This window comes from Hoplias malabaricus, chromosome X1 (genome assembly GCF_029633855.1).
Source record: "Hoplias malabaricus isolate fHopMal1 chromosome X1, fHopMal1.hap1, whole genome shotgun sequence".
NCBI classification, from domain to species: domain Eukaryota; kingdom Metazoa; phylum Chordata; class Actinopteri; order Characiformes; family Erythrinidae; genus Hoplias; species Hoplias malabaricus.
In genome coordinates, this window is record NC_089818.1 from 19,650,383 (window position 1) to 19,670,701 (window position 20,319).

At 43.1% G+C, this 20,319-nt stretch overlaps 1 protein-coding gene across 1 annotated transcript in view; it reads left to right on the forward strand.

Annotated features, from left to right (window-relative positions):
- Positions 1-20,319, forward strand: part of LOC136675477 (receptor-type tyrosine-protein phosphatase mu-like) — a 244,894-nt gene that overhangs the window by 209,499 nt on the left and 15,076 nt on the right. Inside the window, exons 23-25 of the mRNA XM_066652026.1 lie at positions 159-235; positions 5,114-5,150; positions 17,226-17,323. Of these exons, the coding sequence (XP_066508123.1) occupies positions 159-235; positions 5,114-5,150; positions 17,226-17,323 (212 nt within the window). The remainder of the gene's footprint in view (positions 1-158; positions 236-5,113; positions 5,151-17,225; positions 17,324-20,319) is intronic.

The following is a 20,319-nucleotide window of genomic DNA, read 5'->3' on the forward strand; positions in this document are numbered from 1 at the left end:
CTCTTTTTCTCTGTTTCTCTCTCTCTCTCATTGTCTCTTTCTCTCTGTCTCTCTCTCTCTCTCTCTCTCTCTCTCTCTCTCTCCCTCTCTCTCTCTCTGTCTCTGTCTCTCTCTGTCTTTGCTGGTGTGTGTAATGTATCTTGTTTCTGTTTTTTCAGATGATCATTCTCGTGTGCGTCTGCAAAGCCTGGAGGGAGAACAGAGCTCCGATTACATTAATGCAAATTACGTTGATGTGAGTACAGACAGCAGCCAGCACCTCCACGCAAAGGTCACAGCACACACACACACACTCACACACACAAACACACACACACACAAGCATTGGCACAGTTCCCTTTGCACAGCAAGAAGAACTAGGGCATAAGAGGACACTGATGCACACTTTCTTGCTCATACACACACACACACACACAGCCACACACAGAAACAGGACAGAATCAGGTACCAGTGCACGCTCAAACACAATTCCATGCACAGACACACACACACACATACACTCACACACACGCACACACACACACATACAGACAAAGAGAAAGAGGTGCCAGTGCACACACACACCTCTAGCCTGCACATTCAGCAGATGTAGCACTAGCTCAACAAAACACATAAAAGTATCAGTGGACTATAGAGTTACATACCTCCACAAACAGTCTCAGCTGGGCACACCATTCACTTTTACACACCCCAGGAAGAGACAGGATCAGACAGACACTAGCAGAGCTGCTGTAAAGACAAAAGCAATTTCAGCACTATTTTTGACAACGCTTAAACAGACATATGCCTCCTAAAATGTTCAAGTCATCCATCCATCCTTCGTCTGTAAGCGTTTATCCACTTCAGAGTGTACAGCTGTGATAGAGCTAGTGATCAGTCAGTTGCCAACTTGACAGGTCGTTCTGGCTATGTTCATACTCCAGGTGCAGTGTGGCGCCAAAGCAGATTATTGCATATGTCCAACATTTGTATTGTTTGGTTGTTTACGTAATATTAAGCAAAACACGTTTCACCTGTGTTCATCACCACAGACCTGGGTTCAGCTTCCTTCTTCATGTTTATTAACTTTCAAATCAAGACGCTCTGTTGTTTTAAAATAAGCACTGGAGACCGAAACTAACACGATTAGCAAAGTTTACAGAGAAACATACAATAAAGAACTTCTGCTTGTTTTAATTATGGACGAATATCCAACTGGAATGAAGCTTGCTGTGGTTTACATGTGTAAAAGAGTCAGTGCTTCAGAGACAAGACACAGTGGGTAAAGAAACTGAGTGAACCTTAAACTCCAGCACTACTTTCGCTTTAATACTTTTGAAGTAAACGTGATGTTGCAGCTCTTTATTTAATTTCTCTCATTATGAAGTCGTGTGTTTGTTTGCACTGTGTTTACACTGCACTGATCTCACTCCTCTCCCAAAAATAAGTATTGAGGTGTAACCATAGTAACAGCACATGAATTATGATGACAACAAAAAAGAACTAAGATCTAATTTGCAGCATTAAAACGTGCGTGAACCACCGTTTAGTCCATTTAGCCGGACACGAGTCAGTGCCTAATGCTGTGTGCTGCGTTTCACTTTATTAATGTAGTACACAGTTTATCATTCATTCATTCATTCATTATCTGTAAGCGCTTATCCAGTTCAGGGTCGTGGTGGGTCCAGAGTCTACCTGGAATCATTGGGCGCAAGGCGGGTATACACCCTGGAGGGGGCGCTAGTCCTTCACAGGGCAACACACACATATTCACTCACACCTACGTACACATTTGAGTCGCCAATCCACCTACCAACGTGTGTTTTTGGACTGTGGGAGGAAACCGGAGCACCCGGAGGAAGACACAGGGAGAACACACCACACTCCTCACAGACAGTCACCCGGAGTAAACCCACACAGACACAGGGAGAACACACCACACTCCTCACAGACAGTCACCCGGAGGAAACCCACGCGGACACAGGGAGAACACACCACACTCCTCACAGACAGTCACCCGGAGGAAACCCACGCAGACACATAGAGAACACACCACACTCACCGTGCCGCCCTACACAGTTTATATTTCACTTAAATATATATTGATTATTTTTATTTTACTGATGAGCACTATATACAACAAAAGTATGTTGTTCACTGAGAACGCTTTACGGGTATAGTTCTGATGATGAAACTAATGCACGTCTGTTTTATATGAACATAATAAATACTACATGATTCCATATTTTTAAAAAAATCAGCGGGCATTTTTATAAAACCTGAAAATGCCTCTCTTGCTGCCTGTAATGAGGCCATTTGTTAAGTCTGATTATTAGGAGGCCTTAACCCAAGTCGACAATCGCAAATGCATAATGCAAGGTGGGCCACTTTGTAAATGCAGGAACTTCAATTATTTACGACTTCTCTCTCCCTCTCACTCCTGCTTCCTTATCCTCTCTCTCTTTCTCTATCTCACTCTCTCTCGCTCCCTCTGTCTTTCTGCACTCTTTCTGTCAGTCAGTTTATTGCTCTTTATGTTGGGGGAGTGCTTAAGTGAAGTCCCTCACAAAGCCCAGGCCCATTATTAGATAAGAATAAATGCATATTAAAGGGAGTTGTGATTGAAAAGGCTTTGCCGGCTTTGGGGGCCGCCTCATTGGCGAGGTACTTAGCCATGCCGCTCAGCCGAGCGGTGAATAGATGAAGCTCTTTCCTCCCTCTTCCTCTCCTCCTTCTCTTTCACCGCAGACTGGAAGAGAGGCTTTTAACCTGCCTCTTGCAGTTTCTCCCGGCTAATAAACTTTATCGATGGCACGTTGTTGCTACATTTAGACCTCCTTTGGAACATTCGTATGCATTTGCCTCGCTCCTTACAAGGATTTTTTTTTTTCTCGTTCTGAGAGTGTGTTGTGGGCGTGTGGGCGTGGGTGGGTGAAGGCTTTTGCTGGAACTAGTCATTGTCATAGTTTGTCATTTACATTCACTTACTTAGACCATTTGAAGTCCACATAATGACCACTTAGGATTTCTGATGGCTCTGAAACTCACCTTTATCAGTGAGCGGCGGAGGGAAAGAAAAGAGAGAGTGCGAAAGAGAGAGAGAGAAAAAAGAATACAGAAGGGCACTTGTTCATCCTCTCACTTGGGCTGTTGTGTTAATCCGACTGTTTCAGGCAACAGTGAACTCGCAAAGAACAAACAAGAAGGCGCTTAGCCATGCCTTATAAAGCAGCCATTAAACAGGAGAGAGAGAGAGAGAGAGTGGCATAGAGAGAGAGAAAGAGAGAGAGAGAGAGAAAGAGAGAGAGACAGAGTGACATAGAGAAAGAGAGAGAGAAAGAGAGTGAGAAAGAGAGAGAGAGAGAGAGAAAGAGAGGGAGAAAGAGGGAGGGAGAGAGAGAAAGAGAGACAGACAGAGAGAGAGAGAGAGAGAGAGACGGATAAAGAGAATATGAAACAGAAAAGGAGAGAGAGGAGGAGAGAAAAAGAAACTGAGAAGAGAAAGGCAGAGAACAAAGGGAGAGACAAACAAGAGTAAAAACAGTAAAATAACAGTGAAACAGATAAAACAGAGCGATCCAAAGAAGAGAGTTAGAGTTAGATTTGTGGGAGTGGGGGGGTAGTTCTTACTGTTTTTGCCTCTCAATTTCAATTCAATTTCAATAAGCTTTATTGGCATGACCATATTCATACATAGTATTGCCAAAGCATTAATATGATAACATGGAACATGAGTATCACAATTTTTTTTTCTGTTAATAGTTTTCCAGTTAAAACTTTTTATGTAATAAATAAATAATAATGTTTTATATATATATATATATATAATAAATAAATAATATAAAGATAAATAATAATAATAATAATTATAAATAAATACATAAGTAAATAAAATTATAACAAAAATAAATGTCTCTCTGTCTCTCTCTCTCTCTTTCTCTCTCTCTCTGTCTCTCTCTCTCTTTCTCCCTCTCTCTCTCTCTCCCTCTTTCTCCCACTCTCTCTCTCTCTCTCTCTCTCTCTCTCTCTCCCTCTTTCTCCCACTCTCTCTCTCTCTCTCTCCCTCTCTCTCTTTTTCCCTCTCTCTCTCTCTCTCTCTCCCTCTTTCTCCCACTCTCTCTCTCTCTCTCTCCCTCTCTCTCTTTTTCCCTCTCTCTCTCTCTCTCTCTCTCTCTCTCTCTCCCTCTTTCTCCCCCTCTCTCTCTCTCTCTCTCTCTTTCTCCCTCTCTCTCTCTCTCTCTCTCTCTCTCTCTCTCTCTATCTTTCTCTCTCTCTCTCTCTGTGTATGTGTGTGCGTGTGTGTGTCTTTGGGGAGGTGTTAATCAGAGTGGTATTAAATTGAATATATGAGAGATAAGGAGCGCAGCAAAGCCCATCCCTCCATCCCTCTATCTGCCCTACACATGCTTTCTTTGCTTTCTCAGGGTTTTCTCTCCCCCTCCTATCTTAGGATAAGGGACAAACACACACACACAAACACTCTCACAGATGCATACACACACACAAACGTACACACACTCCCAAAACAATATAACTACTGATAATCCTTCCGATATGACTCTTCTCCTGAGGATTAGCTGCTAATCCTCTCAAGTTTTATTTGTCCAGTGCGATGTATTCTGTGTGTGTGTGTGTGTGTGTGTGTGTGAGAGCGTGTGACATCTCCAGGGGAAAGTCCTTAGTAAACAGAACAGGGCAGCAGTGCTAATGACTTGTTGACAAATTGCTGACTTTTTACGCCTTTGTTTGCTTTATTTATTTATTTGTTTATCTCTGTTATTTATGACCTGTCATCACCAGGGCCCCAGCGGATCCCTAGGCCATGTGTGTGTGCCTTTGACTGCTGTGTGTGTGTGTTTGCGTGCGCTTGTGTGTTTTAACCCTCATTAGTCAGTCACTGCCCGTGGAGTTGCCATTTTTATGCCATTTAAGGAAAGGTCAAAGGTCACAGATGTGTTAGCCAGATGTGTTACTCTGTGTAGCATGAAGGAGTTGAATGTGAATGAGTTGAGGAACATGAATCTGTTCCTCTTCATCACACAGCGAAAAGATTATTACATTTGAATATTTAAAGCTTCTTAGTTGCTTCAAATATCACATTCATAACCATGTCTCTGTTTCCTCTGAATTCCAGGGCTACCATCGGCCAAACCACTACATCGCCACACAAGGTAAGACGTTCTTACGATTTGAGAGTGTTTTTATACGTATAGGTATGTGTTTTACAGATTATATTACATGTGTTACATTGCATAACCCCCTTTCATCATGTTATTCAAACGTCATGAACATCACACAGCAAGTATGACTGGGGTGGTGGATCATTCTCAGTGTGTTGTGTTGGTACGAGTGGATCAGAGACAGCAGTGCTGCTGGAGTTCTTAAACTCCTGTCACTGCTGGACTAGGAAGAGTTGTGTTGGTACGAGTGGATCAGAGACAGCAGTGCTGTCAATCACAATGTCAATCAACCAACAGCGCCCTGTGTCCACTGATGAAGGACTAGAGCACGATCAACACAAACTGTGCAGCAACAGATGAGCTACTGTCTCTGACTTTTACATCTACAAGGTGGACCAACGAGGTAAGAGTGTCTAACAGAGTGGACAGTGATTGGACACAGGGTTTAAAAACTCTAGCAGCACTGCTGTGTCTGACACACTACCAACACCACAGCTGTGACACTACATTGCAGGGTTCCTGACCATTGAATAACAGTATGATAGGAGGCTTGCAGAGTAACAGGTGGACTACAGTCTGTAATTGTAGAACTACAACGTGCATGTGTGTGTTGTGGAACTGATGAAGTGGGCAATGAACATAGAAAGAAGCATGTTTTATATGATTACATGTGACTAATTACATATATTACATACATATTTCATATGGCGAACATACTGTATATGAATCATTAGAGCTGACATGGTATAATAGCCATATGTCTGTGTGACTGCATTCCAAACTCTGTACACAAGGCTCGGTGATCCATGTTTTCACTAATATAATAGTATTTGCAATACCCGGTCCAGTATATCATATTGCTTGTGTGGGTGTGTTTGGATGCTTGAATCTTAAGCGATTAATCAGGCCTGGCTGTAAGCTGAGGCGAGCGGGGCAGAATAATAAATAAAGGGATTAAAGCTTGTGCGTTTGTCACTCGGCTAATCTGGCCTGTGGAGACCGAGTGCTCCGGCGAGGGCTGATGACCTCACAGGTTAAGTCTGATGGATGCTTAATTGTTCCGAGCTGTAGCAGGAATGCTGCTTGCGTGTGTGTGTGTTTGTTGGTGTGTGTTGATGTGTGTTTGTGGGTGGGTGGGTATTGGTGTTTGTGTGTGTTTGTGTCTGCAATACGGCAGGTTCTCTAATGGCTTCCCAATCTGCCGATGAGGAGAGGGGAGTTGCATAATTACCTGTTTATTAGAGCATTGCATGCCTCATTCCTCCGTGTCTCAATTAAAACACACACTCAGCTCAGTCTAGCGGAGCAGCAGGCATACCAAACACATTCACACACACCCTCTCCACACACACACACACACACACACACACGGCCGGATGCAGCGACTAGCATACCAAACACACACTCTTCAGCATCTAAGTCTAACAAGCACAAGACGCACAACCTCATGAGTACTCAGCACTGAGTAGCAGCAAATGTGCACACACACACTCACACACACACACAAAGAGAGTAGGAGTATTACAATATGCATATTAATTACATTTTTCTGTACAGTGTAAAAACTGTGCAAAACAGTTTGTGTGGTCTCACATTTTTACACAGTAAGAGTGAGTCAAAATGGCCAAGTCAGTTGCTACTAGCTACTTTCAGGTTTAATTACTCTTCATTCATTTGTTATCTGTAACCCTTATCCAGTTCAGGGTCACGGTGGGTCCAAAGCCTACCTGGAATCATTGGGCGCAAGGCAGGAATACACCCTGGAGGGGGCGCCAGTCCTTCACAGGGCAAGACAGACACACACACATTCACTCACACACTCACACCTACGGACAATTTTGAGTCGCCAATCCACCTACCAACGTGTGTTTTTGGACCGTGGGAGGAAACCGGAGCACCCGGAGGAAACCCACTCAGACACAGAGAGAACATAACAAACTAATCAAACAGTCATCTGGAGGAAACCCACGCAGACACAGGGAGAACACACCACACTCCTCACAGACAGTCACCCGGAGGAAACCCATGCAGACACAGAGAGAACACACCACACTCCTCACAGACAGTCACCCGGAGCGGGAATCAAACCCACAACCTCCAGGTCACTGGAGGGGACATCTACCTGCTGCACCACCGTGCCGCCGTAGGTTTAATTACTTTATATGGAATTTTAAGAAAAAAAATTATAACATAAACAACCGTGTAATTCCTGTATACTGCATCTAATGCTGTGAGAGAAAATCAAACTCAACTCTCGCTTCATACCAGAAACCACATGTACAAATCAAACAGAGGTCTTTAGTTCTCCTGGACCAATGCCCCGATTGCCCGAGAGCCCAGACCTCACTGTCATTGAATGTCTATGGAATGGCATTGTTATCACTTCTGTGTTAACAATACATCATAAATGATCCAAACAGCAGAGTTACACCACGGCCCGAGCGGAACGGCCATCCTTCCACGCAACACTCTCCAAGATAACTCAGCACTGCTTTATAGGGTTGGCTCTTGCCTTCTGTGGTTTTGAATATCAGTTGTGTCTCTGTAACTGATTTGTACATCTTTCTCTGTGGCTTGTGTAGCCACCTGTCTCATGCATAAATTCATGCTGTCTGCTGTACTGTATCTCACCCATGTGAAAACTCCCATAGTGTTCCATTCCCCATCATTTCCCTCACACTGACACTCGCCTCGACTGCATCTCTCTCTCTCTCTCTCTCTCTCTCTCTCTCTCTCTCTCTCTCTTTCTCTCTCACTTTATCTGTTCTGTCCTTTCTCGCTCCCTCCCTTTCTCTCTCTCTCTCTCTCTCTCTCTCTCTCTCTCTCTCACTCTCTCTCTCCCTCCCTCCTTTCATGAATGTGTTACTTGTTAAAGTCTTTAAACAGCAGATGCTGAGTTTTTGACTTTAGCAAATTAATAAAAAACCTGTGTAACCGATGGCACCAAAAGTTATTTTTCAAACAGTGTGAACCTCTTGTTCAATTTGCTCTGCTTAAAAGCAGCTCAAACCACGTTAGAGACACCCAGGCTCTTTATGGAAGCTCTCATAAAGCTCCAGTCCCTGAATGAGTTGGTTTCTTTTTGATTTTCCCAAATAAAAGGTAGTCAAACCTCATTCAGTTTATAACAGCCTTTATATTTCCACCAATGTATAACAGCAATTAAAGCGTATCACAGTGGTGGATATCTACCTGTATTTAAAGGATTGATTTATCCTGTTTATATCCATAAATTGTAAGACCCTGAAAGATTGTGTAATGTTTATGTGAGTTAAGGAAAGAAAAATTATTATTTATCATAATTATTCTATTTGTGGCACGGTGGCGCAGCAGGTTAGTGTCGCAGTCACACAGCTCCAGGGGCCTGGAGGTTGTGAGTTCAATTCCCGCTCCGGGTGACTCTCTGTGAGGAGTGTGGTGTGTTCTCCCTGTGTCTGCGTGGGTTTCCTCCGGGTGACTGTCTGTGAGGAGTGAGGAGTTGGTGTGTTCTCCCTGTGTCTGTGTGGGTTTCCTCCGGGTGCTCCAGTTTCCTCCCACGGTCCAAAAACACACGTTGGTAGGTGGATTGGCGACTCAAAAGTGTCCGTAGGTGTGAGTGTGTGAGTGAATGTGTGTGTGTGTGTCTGTCTTGCCCTGTGAAGGACTGGCGCCCCCTCCAGGGTGTATTCTCGCCTTGCGCCCAATGATTCCAGGTAGGCTCTGGACCCACCGCGACCCTGAATTGGATAAGGGTTACAGATAATGAATGAATGAATGAATGAATGAATTATTCTATTTGTCTTAATCAACTGATCAGATAGAAAAACTAACTGTTAAATTTATTCTGCCTGAGTACTGACATATATCATCATATTCTCTCTCTCTCTCTCTCTCTCTCTCTCTCTCTGTAGATTTCAGGTCAGTCCTGGCTGTAGTTCAGTCTCTGCTCTATCTCCTCTGGGTTTGATCAGACAGTCAGCCTCAGGGCTGATCTGTGCTCACCTCAGGCCTCTCACTTTTTACTCTATCACTCTCTCATTTTACTTTCTCTCTCTCTCTCTCTCTCTCTCTCTCTCTCTCTCTCTCTCTCTCTCTCTCTCATTTGCATCTCCACCACATCCTCATTTCAGACAATTAATCCCCAGCTCTTGTGGAATAAATGACAGAGGGGCCGATTAAACACATAAGCTCATTACTTCAAAGAGAGCAAAAAGGCAACAGGAAGTAGATGCATATACCACTTCCCCTCATGAGGGTGGTCATGGCACTAGAGAGAGAAGGGGGGGGGGGCATTGTTATTCTCTTCAAGCTCAAACCTCTGCATTATTCATCATCGTCTTCTTCACCTGGCAGACAGAGCGCTGACACTAGAAAGAAGGAAGAGGGAGAGAGGGAAAGATAGAGAGAAAGGAGGGTCTGTCTCTTTGAATTAGAAGGAAGTAGAAAGCCCAGCACACATCGTGCAACAGGACAGAGTTGTGTCGTGTGAGTGTGAGAGAGAGGGAGAGTTTTAGGGCGCTTTTCCTAGGAAAGGGTATTATGTTTGACTGCTGTCTATTTTCAAACAACCCCAAAGATAAAAGACCATCACCTTGATTTATGAAATTTGACACATTGGAAGTGGCTGGCATAAGGTCTTCATCCCTAGTCGGTGCATGGTATCACAATCAGACGATGTGGCACTCGGGATGAGTTGGACCGGTGGGTCCTATTCAAATGGACTTAGTCTGGTGGTCTAAAGAGCTTGATGTTTTTAAGTGCTGCTATCTTCAATAACCTAAACTACTGAGTGTAGTGATTTTCAGTGGGAGTAGTAGGTTGCTATAAACTTTCATCAGCGCAGTATTTGATATTGCTCCACCCCCCCTTCCCCTCCCCGCCCCACACCAGGAACAGGAACTTCATCATTGCTGATTGCAAAGTGTCTCAATCAGTGTGGCCACAAAAGAGACACATGGTCACCTCACTCAGACCTGTCACTTTTTATAAATTACAGAGAAGGTTTCCTCACCATGTGGTTTGTCTGTGTGCTGGAAAAAGCTCTGGTGTTTGTACGCAGACTAAGATTGGTAAATGGGGAAACAAATGAAGGCAGAGGAGCTTTTGAAAAGCTTGAAAACAGATGAGCATGTCATGTTTGGGTAATGTTGACTTATTTTTGCTGTTAGAGATTACTTAAGGTGAAATTGACTCCAAATTCTGGAGACTGCTAACGGCATGAAAGAAAACCCAGACAAAAAGTGCTACAAAACTATGTAGCTTGTGTTACAAGTTAGTTTTTCTGTGGTAAATCAGTGAATACATAATAAATTTCAGCCATAATGGGTATTAGAGTTTTTCTGTATAGCTGATTTAAAACTGTAAATAAAGTGTTAAAAAAAAAAAAGCTACAGTCAGAGCTTCTGAATCAAAACAAATGGGGGGTTTGGTGGGATGGGGGTTGCCGTGAGAACAGTCATTCTCCAGAATCATGTACATTGTCTTTAAGTAGATTTTTTTCTACATTCATTACAGACAAATGTACACGTGGACCTTAACTGAGCATTGTCTTGGCCCATGTTCACATCTCTATAAAGTCCTTATAGGACAGCATGTCCACTTGGCCACCATCTTGGCAGTGGCCCCAGCCAGTTATCTACAGTTTACACGGATACTGTCGTACTGAGAGACAGAGATGATTCTCACAGTTAAGAGAAGCTGTGAGCAGTCTGGAATGAGCAAAAGTGTAGCCAAAGAACAGTCAGAAGTCAAACCAAATACAGAAACACGAGGCAGATGGGTCTAAAAAGGGCAAATCCAAAAGAGAGGTTATAAATCACAAGAAAAAAAGCGATGAACAGGCAAAAGACACAGCACCAACAGAAGGCTTTGTACACGAGGAGGAGGGCTGCACTCGGCCAAGTTCCTAATAAAATACTGACTATAATAATAATATAAAATGAAGAACAGGTGCCTTAGAACAGGAAAGTGTTTCGACTGACTGCGGTGTGAGCCGACTGGTTCTTTTGTACTGAATATTAACAATATTCCTCGTAAACTGATGCCATGCTCAGCATTCCCATTCACGTTTTAACAGTGATCTGTCTCCTCCTTCTTTAGTATGGCTCTGCTTTACATGGAGCCTCCCTTTATTGTGTTTTTTCTTTTATTATTTTTATTTCTGATGAAGCAGTTCCAGCCTGACCTCAGGCTACATTTGGCCGTGAGGCCAGACTTTGGACAGCCCTGCTTCAAAGAGACAGAAATGACTGTATCAGGGAAACGATTGGGATAACATTATGAGTTTATTTCTAAACATGTTCTGTTATTAATATTAATACATTAACTTTTGACCGGAATGCGGGGGCATGGCTACTCGCAGACCACTCCAGACTTTAGATTCGACTTCCTAGCCTCCTGTTTAAACTCCCCACATTTAAGCAGAAAGTACAAGTGACCAGCAAGACTGTTTAATGATGCTCTTTAATGATGCTCGGGAGTTTGGAGCGGCGGTTCGCACGCGTGGGAGTGTGTGTGTGATGAATATGTGAGTGTGTTAATGAGGTTTAGAGAGTGTGTGTCCAGGAGGTTCTGATAAACTGGCAGCTGCTCCTCTAATCCCCTCTAGAGCAGGGGTCTCATCAATAACACAGGGTCACGCTCACACACACACACACACACACACACATACACACACACACACGCATACTCAGATGCTCTTCAGATTGTGTGGATGCACTGTAATGATGCAGGCTTTGGCAGTAGGCAGTGGTTTGGGGGTCTCTTAAGCAGCTTGTGCAGATAGATATTAGATGGATGGATGGAGGAAGGAAGGCAAAGTCTTCCTCTCAGCCTCGCTCTCTTGTGCAATCTTTCTTTCTTGCTCACTCTCTCAGTTGCAAAGACTTTTCCACATGGCTGACTGCGGTGTGCTGCTAGTTTTATCATTTACAGGTGAGATATGATAGGGCACGAGGGAGAGAGAGACAGACAGAAAGAGGCTGATATGACTGTGGCTAACATGTAATATTAATGATAGCAGGTAGATGAGAGGTAGTGTCTATCAGGAGTTTTTACTCTTTGCTGGTTATAGGGGGATATCAGCAGATTTCACATGGTGCTGCACACACATTCTCTCTCTCTCTCCCCCTTTGCTCTGAAACACACACACACACACACACACACAATCTTCAGAAGAGTGACACACTGCTTGCAGGAATGACTGTCAGCAGCTCTTGACAGCTGGAGTTTCTGATACAGGAAGTGTTTGCAATTTTTTGCCAAAAAACTTAAGACTTCAGCATAAGTTTTCTATGCTTCTGTGTGTTTTTCCCAAATAAGTTTTATAGCACTAGGGTTGTTTTTCTACTAACTGTGCAGCTAAAGCTTCCTTTAAACCCATGTGGGCCTGCGTTTGCTCCTTAGCTCCCTAAGACTAGGAGTCCATATCGTAGAGAAGAAAACTGAAGGGCTTTTCTGGATGTTGGACTCGAGTTAGATGAAGGATGTAAATGTCTGTAGGAATTACAATCATAAGGATACACAGTAACAACGATCATAAGGATACAGAGAGTTAGGAAAGGTCAGAAATGAATTACAGCTCGTTTTGGAATATGGATCCCAAGGAAAATACAGAGCATACGTAGAATATAGGCCCTTTGACCTCAGCCCTTTGGCTTCTCTGATTTCTCTCAGTGATGTACTTCATTATGCTCGTGTATGGTTCTTTTTTTGGTTTGGCATGTGCAAGCTCCTGCTCTTGGCCTGTGAGGCAGTTTACTTGGGGTATGTGTGTGTGTGTGTGTGTGTGTGGGTGGGTGTCTGAGTGTGTGTTGTTGGCTAAAGACTTCACCTCTCTCTCTCTCTCTCTCTCTCTCTGCCCTCACACTCTCAAAGTTATACAACTTCCAAAGTGCCTGAGTCACCCGGGCCAGATACAAACACTGAACTCACCCTCATTATTCTCTTTCTCTCTTGCCCTCTCTCTCTCTCTCTCTCTCTCGCTCTCTCTCTCTCTCTCTCTCTCTCTCTCTCGCTCTCTCTCTCTCTCTCTCTCGCTCTCTCTCTCTCTCTCTCTCTCTCTCTCTCTCTCTCTGGCACAGATCACTGGACTCCTCTGATCAATGGATCCGCTCACATTACACCCACCTATCACTTATTTTCTCAAATGAATTGTTCTTGTTCTCTCTCTCTCTCTCTCTCTCTCTCTCTCTCTCTCTCTCTCTCTCTCTCTCTCTCTCTCTCTCTCTCTCAAGAGTCAATCAATGCCACAGGAGTCAGATTCACTGAGCAGTGTTAATGTGGTGATTTAGTTCGTTTGTATAGATCAAACTGCAGAGCCGCGACTCTGTAAAACAATTAAGAGCTTTTTTGCTCACACACACACACACCCACACTCACAGAGGGGGTCATTGGGAAACCAGCCATACACTTAAACTGAGCCTTACAGAACTGTGCAAATGTCAGAGACCACTCTCCATTAGTTTCACTTTCAGTCTAAAGTGCCTCATACCGTGTTTCCCCGATAGTAAGACACCCCCGATAGTAAGACGCAGTGTGGGTTTTAGGGGGGTCGGCTAATGTAAGACGTACCCCGAAAGTAAGACATAGTAAACTGTACGTTGGAAAAATATAAGCCATAGTACCGGTACCTTTTGCTGCATTAACTGCGGGATGCGGACGGATCTGGAGCGGAATGAGCGGAGGGATGTGGAGGCCGCGGGAGCAGCAGTAATGTTGTCCGTGGTCCAACACGCAGCCTCAGTGCCCTCACGTGCAGCCGCTGGTGGCCGCTCTGATTGGCATGGCCATGGTTGTCATGGAATAAATCTGTTTTATCTTCCAGTATAACATATTCAAACTGTTCGTTCTTACCGTTTTTCATTGTTTTACATGTTATACATGGAAATACCGTCATGATACGGTTGTAACAAGACATTCTTGGCACTTGCTTTTATAAAACTGTTTTATGGTGAATACCATACTGTTCAGGTTGTTAATAAATGTTAATTTTATGGTTAAAACAAAAATCGACATTTTTTACCAATATAAGACATACCCCGAAAGTAAGACATAGTGGGACTTTCGGGGGTAAAAAGAATGTAAGACACTGTCTTACTTTCGGGGAAGTACGGTAGTACCTGTTGTTTCTTCCTAAAATATAAGAATCTAAGTCAAAGAAACTGTTGGTGTTCATGGAAACATGGACTGGCAGCCCCAGAGCTCAGATATCCTTAGATAAAAACATAAAATTGGATCATAAGAAACTGAATGTTTGGATAATGAGAAGCTGCAATAATGACAACCAATGAAAGCTGGAATAAATTAAAGCGTGTACATGCTTAATACATATTAATTATAATAATACACAGGAGAAGATGTAAAACATCTTATTCCAGTCCATTAGAGCATCACATAGCGCCCACCCTTACAGGGCCCAAATTTTACACCTAAGCCTTAATTTTGCTATGGCCGTTTTATGATCCAATCAGCAATTAGCTGCCCTTAACGTCTACGTTTACTCATTGAGCCCAGCTCATTTGTACCCAAGCCAGCCACTGCATCACTAGCTCTTCACATGGGTCATCAGGTAGGCACCTCCAGAAAGCTCAACAGTGTAGTGTCCCAGACCCACCCCCTCCAAACTAGATTTACAGTCCTACCTTACACTTTAGTATCAACAACCGTTAATCCACACTGGCCTTCCTGGTGACTAAGGCTGTACCTAGCCCCACTGGCACCGTTAATGCATGCTCAGTGCCACCAGTTCCATGTGATCTTTACATGCTACATCACCAACCACCACAACAGCATCTCTACAGTGTATTTCTCAAAGTAATCTGTGCTGCCCTTAGTTTCCAAACCCTGCTGTCGAACTGCAAAAGCAGGTAGAGCAGATGTTGATTTTGACTAGAAATAAAATAAAAGTAAAGGGCTCTCTGACTTCTGCACAGGATTGTAGGCACAACTACTTACGCTACATGACATAGAGCCTAACTTCTTGTTTCTTTGTACATAAAGATTTGGGTTGGTTTTTTTCAGCTTACAGTAAAAGCCACGAGACACAGTTTCATAACAGATAGTGTCAGATCATTTGGAGGTCTTTGAAATCTTTCATGCTGCAGAATATGGAACAGTGGAGTTGTATCTTTGATGTTGTGGTAATAGTTGTTAGTTTGTGATTAGGTGCTGCTCAGATTCAGGCTGGTGTTCAGTGGGATTGTTGTATCATGTCCGACTGGACAGTGGCATTTCAGTCCTACACACAGCAGATGTCCTGTTAGCCGCTCACCATGCCAGGAAACAATCCCACAATTCTCTAGTGGCCAATGAGCAGAGGCACAATTGGGGGGAGCTAGGGGAGGGGGGGTGAGATGGTGTGATAGTTTTTACTGATAGTGTGAAGGTGACAAATGGAGTAATGGACAAATAGAAGGATAAAATGATACTAAAAGGCTAGTACTATTTGCCCAAAAATTTGAAAACTGGCACTGAGTTTTACATTTTGACCAGAAAACATCGTTTTTATGGTTAATTTTATACATTTCTGGTTAGTTTTGTTAAAGGAATTTGATGGCATTAAGCCATAAGAGCCTTTGTGAAGACAGATACTGATGTGTAGTCATTTGTTCTGGATCACAACCACTCTGTCCTAACTAATGCCAAATGTACTGAATGCAGTGGCATCACTAGGGAATGCACCTTCACTGCTCCACATCAGTGGGTTGTTTTTTACCCCACTAGGCAGTACTTGCACTGAGCACCTTAGGCCCTGATAGTCCAGAGTGTCCAGCTCTGTTGTATGTTTTTCTGTGGAATTTATACATACTGTAGGTGAAAAATTAAACATTGATGCACATTAAAGTAGAAGAAGTCACTCTTTTTAGTGTGTACACAGTGAATTTATACTTATATATATATATAGTGTGTGTGTGTGTGCGTGTGTGTTTTGACCGTCAGCTCTTGGGCCAGCTGTTTTGTAATGACATTTTTATGAGCTGGAGGAAGATCAGGAGGTTGTTGCAAGTCTCAGCTGAATGTAATTTGCCTCTGGCTGCAGGTAATGCGCATTAGCTTCAGCCCTTACGCAGGGATTTGCACACACTAATTAATTTGTCACAAGTCATTTTTTTTATTGGTGGTACTTGATTAAAAACAATATTAATTCAAATTAATTAGATTTCTAATTGAAAAGGAAGGGGGAGGGGGGGTTTGTGGGGGGGTGAATGGTCACCGTTGGCCAAGCTGGATTTTAGATTTTCAAGTACAGTTTGGCTCTCGAGTTAGTTTTTGCATAAACATGTGGAGTTAGATATATACAGCTTTGAAAGTGCTTTTACTTGTGTTCAGAGCTTTAATTATTTCCTCCCAACGTCTCATGGAAGATGATGTGGGTAGTAATGCTTTATCTATTATGATCATGATCACCGTGACAAATGCCAAGTGTCTGCATGAGGTGTCTACATCCCCCATCATTGGACTGTGGAACAGTGAAAGTGTGTTCTCTGGAGTGATGGAATTACATCTAATACATAAAGGATGAGTTGGAGTGGTTTTGTGATCCACATCTAATCCTACAGCATCAGTAGCTAACCTCACCAATGCTCTCATGGCCGAATGCCATCAAATTCTCCCAGAACTGTTCCAACATCTAATCTACAGGCTTTTTCATTTGAGTAGAACCTAATACCGCAGCAGGAGAATACAAGCTACTTATCCGTTCCCTTTATTTCAGAAATGTTGAATGAGGAGCAGGCGTCCATTTTAAATTAGCTGGATCCACTAACTGTAAAGGTGGTCTACAAACCTTGGGACATACTGTGTATGAAAAAGATACGTACAGGTGACACACTGGTGCTACTGGTAGCTTCACTGTCAAAAAGCTGGATGTGGGTTTGATCCCGGTTGGGGTCACTGTCTGTAAAAATTTGATGTGTTCTCCTTGTGTCTGTGTGGGTTTCCTCCTGGTGCTCAGGCTGTACTCATATAGTCCAAAATCAAAATGAACTAACATATATATCATAAATTAAGATACAGGCCTATTCCTGAAAGCAGTGTTGTGCAGTATGTGAACACAGTTGACACTATTTGTACACTGTTTCTGTGCAGGGCCCATGCAGGAGACCGTGATTGACTTCTGGAGGATGGTGTGGCAGGAGAACACTGCAACAATTGTCATGGTTACTAACCTGGTGGAAGTTGGAAGAGTAAGTAAACAGTCCACCGTTTCTGTAGATGAGAAACCCTTGAAGAACCACCTGTTCCTCAAGCGTCAGAGACGTTCATTACATTTAACACAAGCTCAAAAGCGACCAATTGGACGGTTGGGCTCCCATAGGATCCTTTGCTGGTGAAGTGATGCATCTTGAGGTTCTTCACTGTGAGCTGAGTGGGGAACCATCATTACTGGTCATTACCACACAAGCATGAAATAGGTTTTTCACTTGGCCTGTCGCATGATGACCAGATCTCCAGACCTCTGAAATCCAGACCTCTGTGTTCCTAATGAGCCATCTTCTCAATGAGAGGACAGTCGCTGCTGGAAAACGACCAAACTGCTGTCCTCTCAAACCCATGGGAAATCCAGCTAAAGTAAATGGGGATGTCTCTGAGTTGTTTGCCTGTCCGGTAATGGTTCAGACAGTAATGCAATGTTTGTTTTAGTTTCTTGCACAGCGCACATTGAATTTTGTACATTACATTATAGTTATTAATCAACTTTTTGGTTGTTTTAAATGCTATAGTAATTTCTGACTTGTTGTGCAAGTAGCTTATATATTTTGCTAAAAAGTATTGTGTATTAACACTTTATCTAGGGCCTCTGAACACAACCTTCCACATTCTGATGTCTAACATTTCAGAGCCTTTCTCTGCTAGCTCTAGAGATCTTTAAAAATGGAGCAGGAATTCGATTAGTTAATACAGGTCCATTCAAATACACCTTGATTGGCTTCTAAATGAATGAACAACAAAACAATCTCCATTCTCAAACCTTCACCAGTTTATTTCAGACTTTTCCCATCTTTCAGCCTTGGAGCTGCCTGGATTTCTCCCTTGGTGAGGCAGTGGTGGGCTGGCTGGGCAGATGTGGCCTGCTGTAGGCTGTGTGTGCCAGGCTAGCTTGTGATACAGATCTAATGCTGGCTGCAGTGCCGGAGGAGCTGTTCTAATGCTGCCTGCTGGCGGCAGGGAGCTGGTGGCGTGTGTGTATGTGTGTGTGCACATCAGGGAAGGAGGGCTGCCGAAGCTTTCCCACAGAGAGCCATAAACCCACTGCTGCGTTCCACTGCCGCCCATCTGCCTCCACACCACACCGAGGCACTCTGGGAGATGTGCTGCAGATCAGATGAGCCCTGCAGGGGAGGTGGGGGAGAGAAACAGGGGGGAGCAGAGAGAAGGAATTGAGTTAAAAGAGGAGGAGAGGGAGAAATACAGAATTGAATTTTGAAGTTGTTTCCCTAATAGCATAGACACTGGAAATATTGTTAAGGAGAAAGGCAAAATCTACTGATACAAACACCATTTTCAGAAAAAAATAATGACAAATTGACTGACTAGCAATAGGTGTTAATGGCAACATCTTGCATGGTTTGAAGGGGCCTTCAGTGACCAAGGTAGGAGTGGCTTGTATGTATTAGAAGTTTCCACTGATGTGGAGGTGAACATTGGTTATTTTGGATAGACGCATGCTGCCATCAGGATGATATCTTATCCTGGGAAGTCCATGGTTATTTCAGCAACACCTGTATGTGGTATAGCAACATGGCTTCATAGACACAGTGTCCTTGAGTGACCTGCCTGCAGTCCAGACCTGTCTCCTATGGAGCATCATGAAGAAGAAGCAGTCATGGACTGTTTAGCAGCTGAAATCTTATATCAAGCAAGCGAATATTATCCTCAGTTCCAAACAAGATTTCCACTGATGGACAATAGATGTTATGGGCATTATGACAGATTGCAAATGTTCTGTCAACACGGCTGTGGGATAAAATTTATTTTGAGTTGAGTTGAGAGGAAGGGGTGAAGCAGAGGGACAGAGGTGATCAGAGAGTGTGTCTGTGTGTGTCTGTGTGTGTTCTCTATGTGCAGTCTCTAATATGCACATGGCTACATTAGTAGTCCATTTTTTCAATCATTTAAGATAACTTGCACACCACACACGTGCACGCACACACACACACATACACACCCACATCTCCCACCCATGTGCGCACACATGCACTCACACACTTCCTCTTAATTGATGGAATAATATAATGGCTGTGGCCTAATGTAATCTCAGCGGAGATTGAGCGCGAGCGGTTCGGATGAGGATTTCTCATCTCAAGTGTCACCGAGGGACCTCAACTTCTGCTCTCCTCCCCCCTCGAGTGTCCCTCCATCCTACAATCTCATTTCCAGTCTTAATGATGCCGGAGAGCTACCAAGAACAGATTGAATCTTGCCGTCTCGCTGTTTCTTGTGCAAAAAAACACACACACACACACAAACACACAGTCACACAAACGAGGAGCTTGACAGACTCAGGTTTACTACTGTTGGGATAGGTTTGAAATGCAGACATCCTGCCCCTGCGCTGACTTAATTATGTTTTTCGGTTTTCAGATTTAATTGCATCACATATGTGAGCTATTGTTTATCAGTATAATATTACTGAGCAGATTGGCTGCAGGTGTGATCTCAGTGTATTGGGTGTCGTATGAGGAAGTGACAAAGTCATTTAGGGGATCCTTACGTGAGAATGAGACAGCATTAAAGTGTGAATTACCTTCCTGTCGATAACCGAGGACTCTATTAGCAGATTTTGCTAGAATTAAAGTGAAAATGCTAGACCCAGCTCGGTTCATCTACACCTGAGAAGGAAAGGAAAGAGCTGACTTATTAGATGTTAGCCACAGCACAGAATCTCATTCATTGTAGACTGTTCAATCTTGTGATTTTTTTTTTCTTCTTGTTAAAAGTATGTCACGTCTTGGAGAGGGGTTGTTTGTTTGTTTTATTGTTTGTTTGTTTTATATTTTTATGAGTAGGATTTTACAAGTTTTACAAGGATTTTATAAGTTTATATCATAGGGAGGTTTTTAAAAATGTGGTGAGATTATTCACATATTTCAAAGAGAAAATATGTTCTGCCATATCAAAATGTCCATTATTTATTTATTTTTTATTTTTTGCATAAAATCTTAAAAATTAAGGGTTTTTT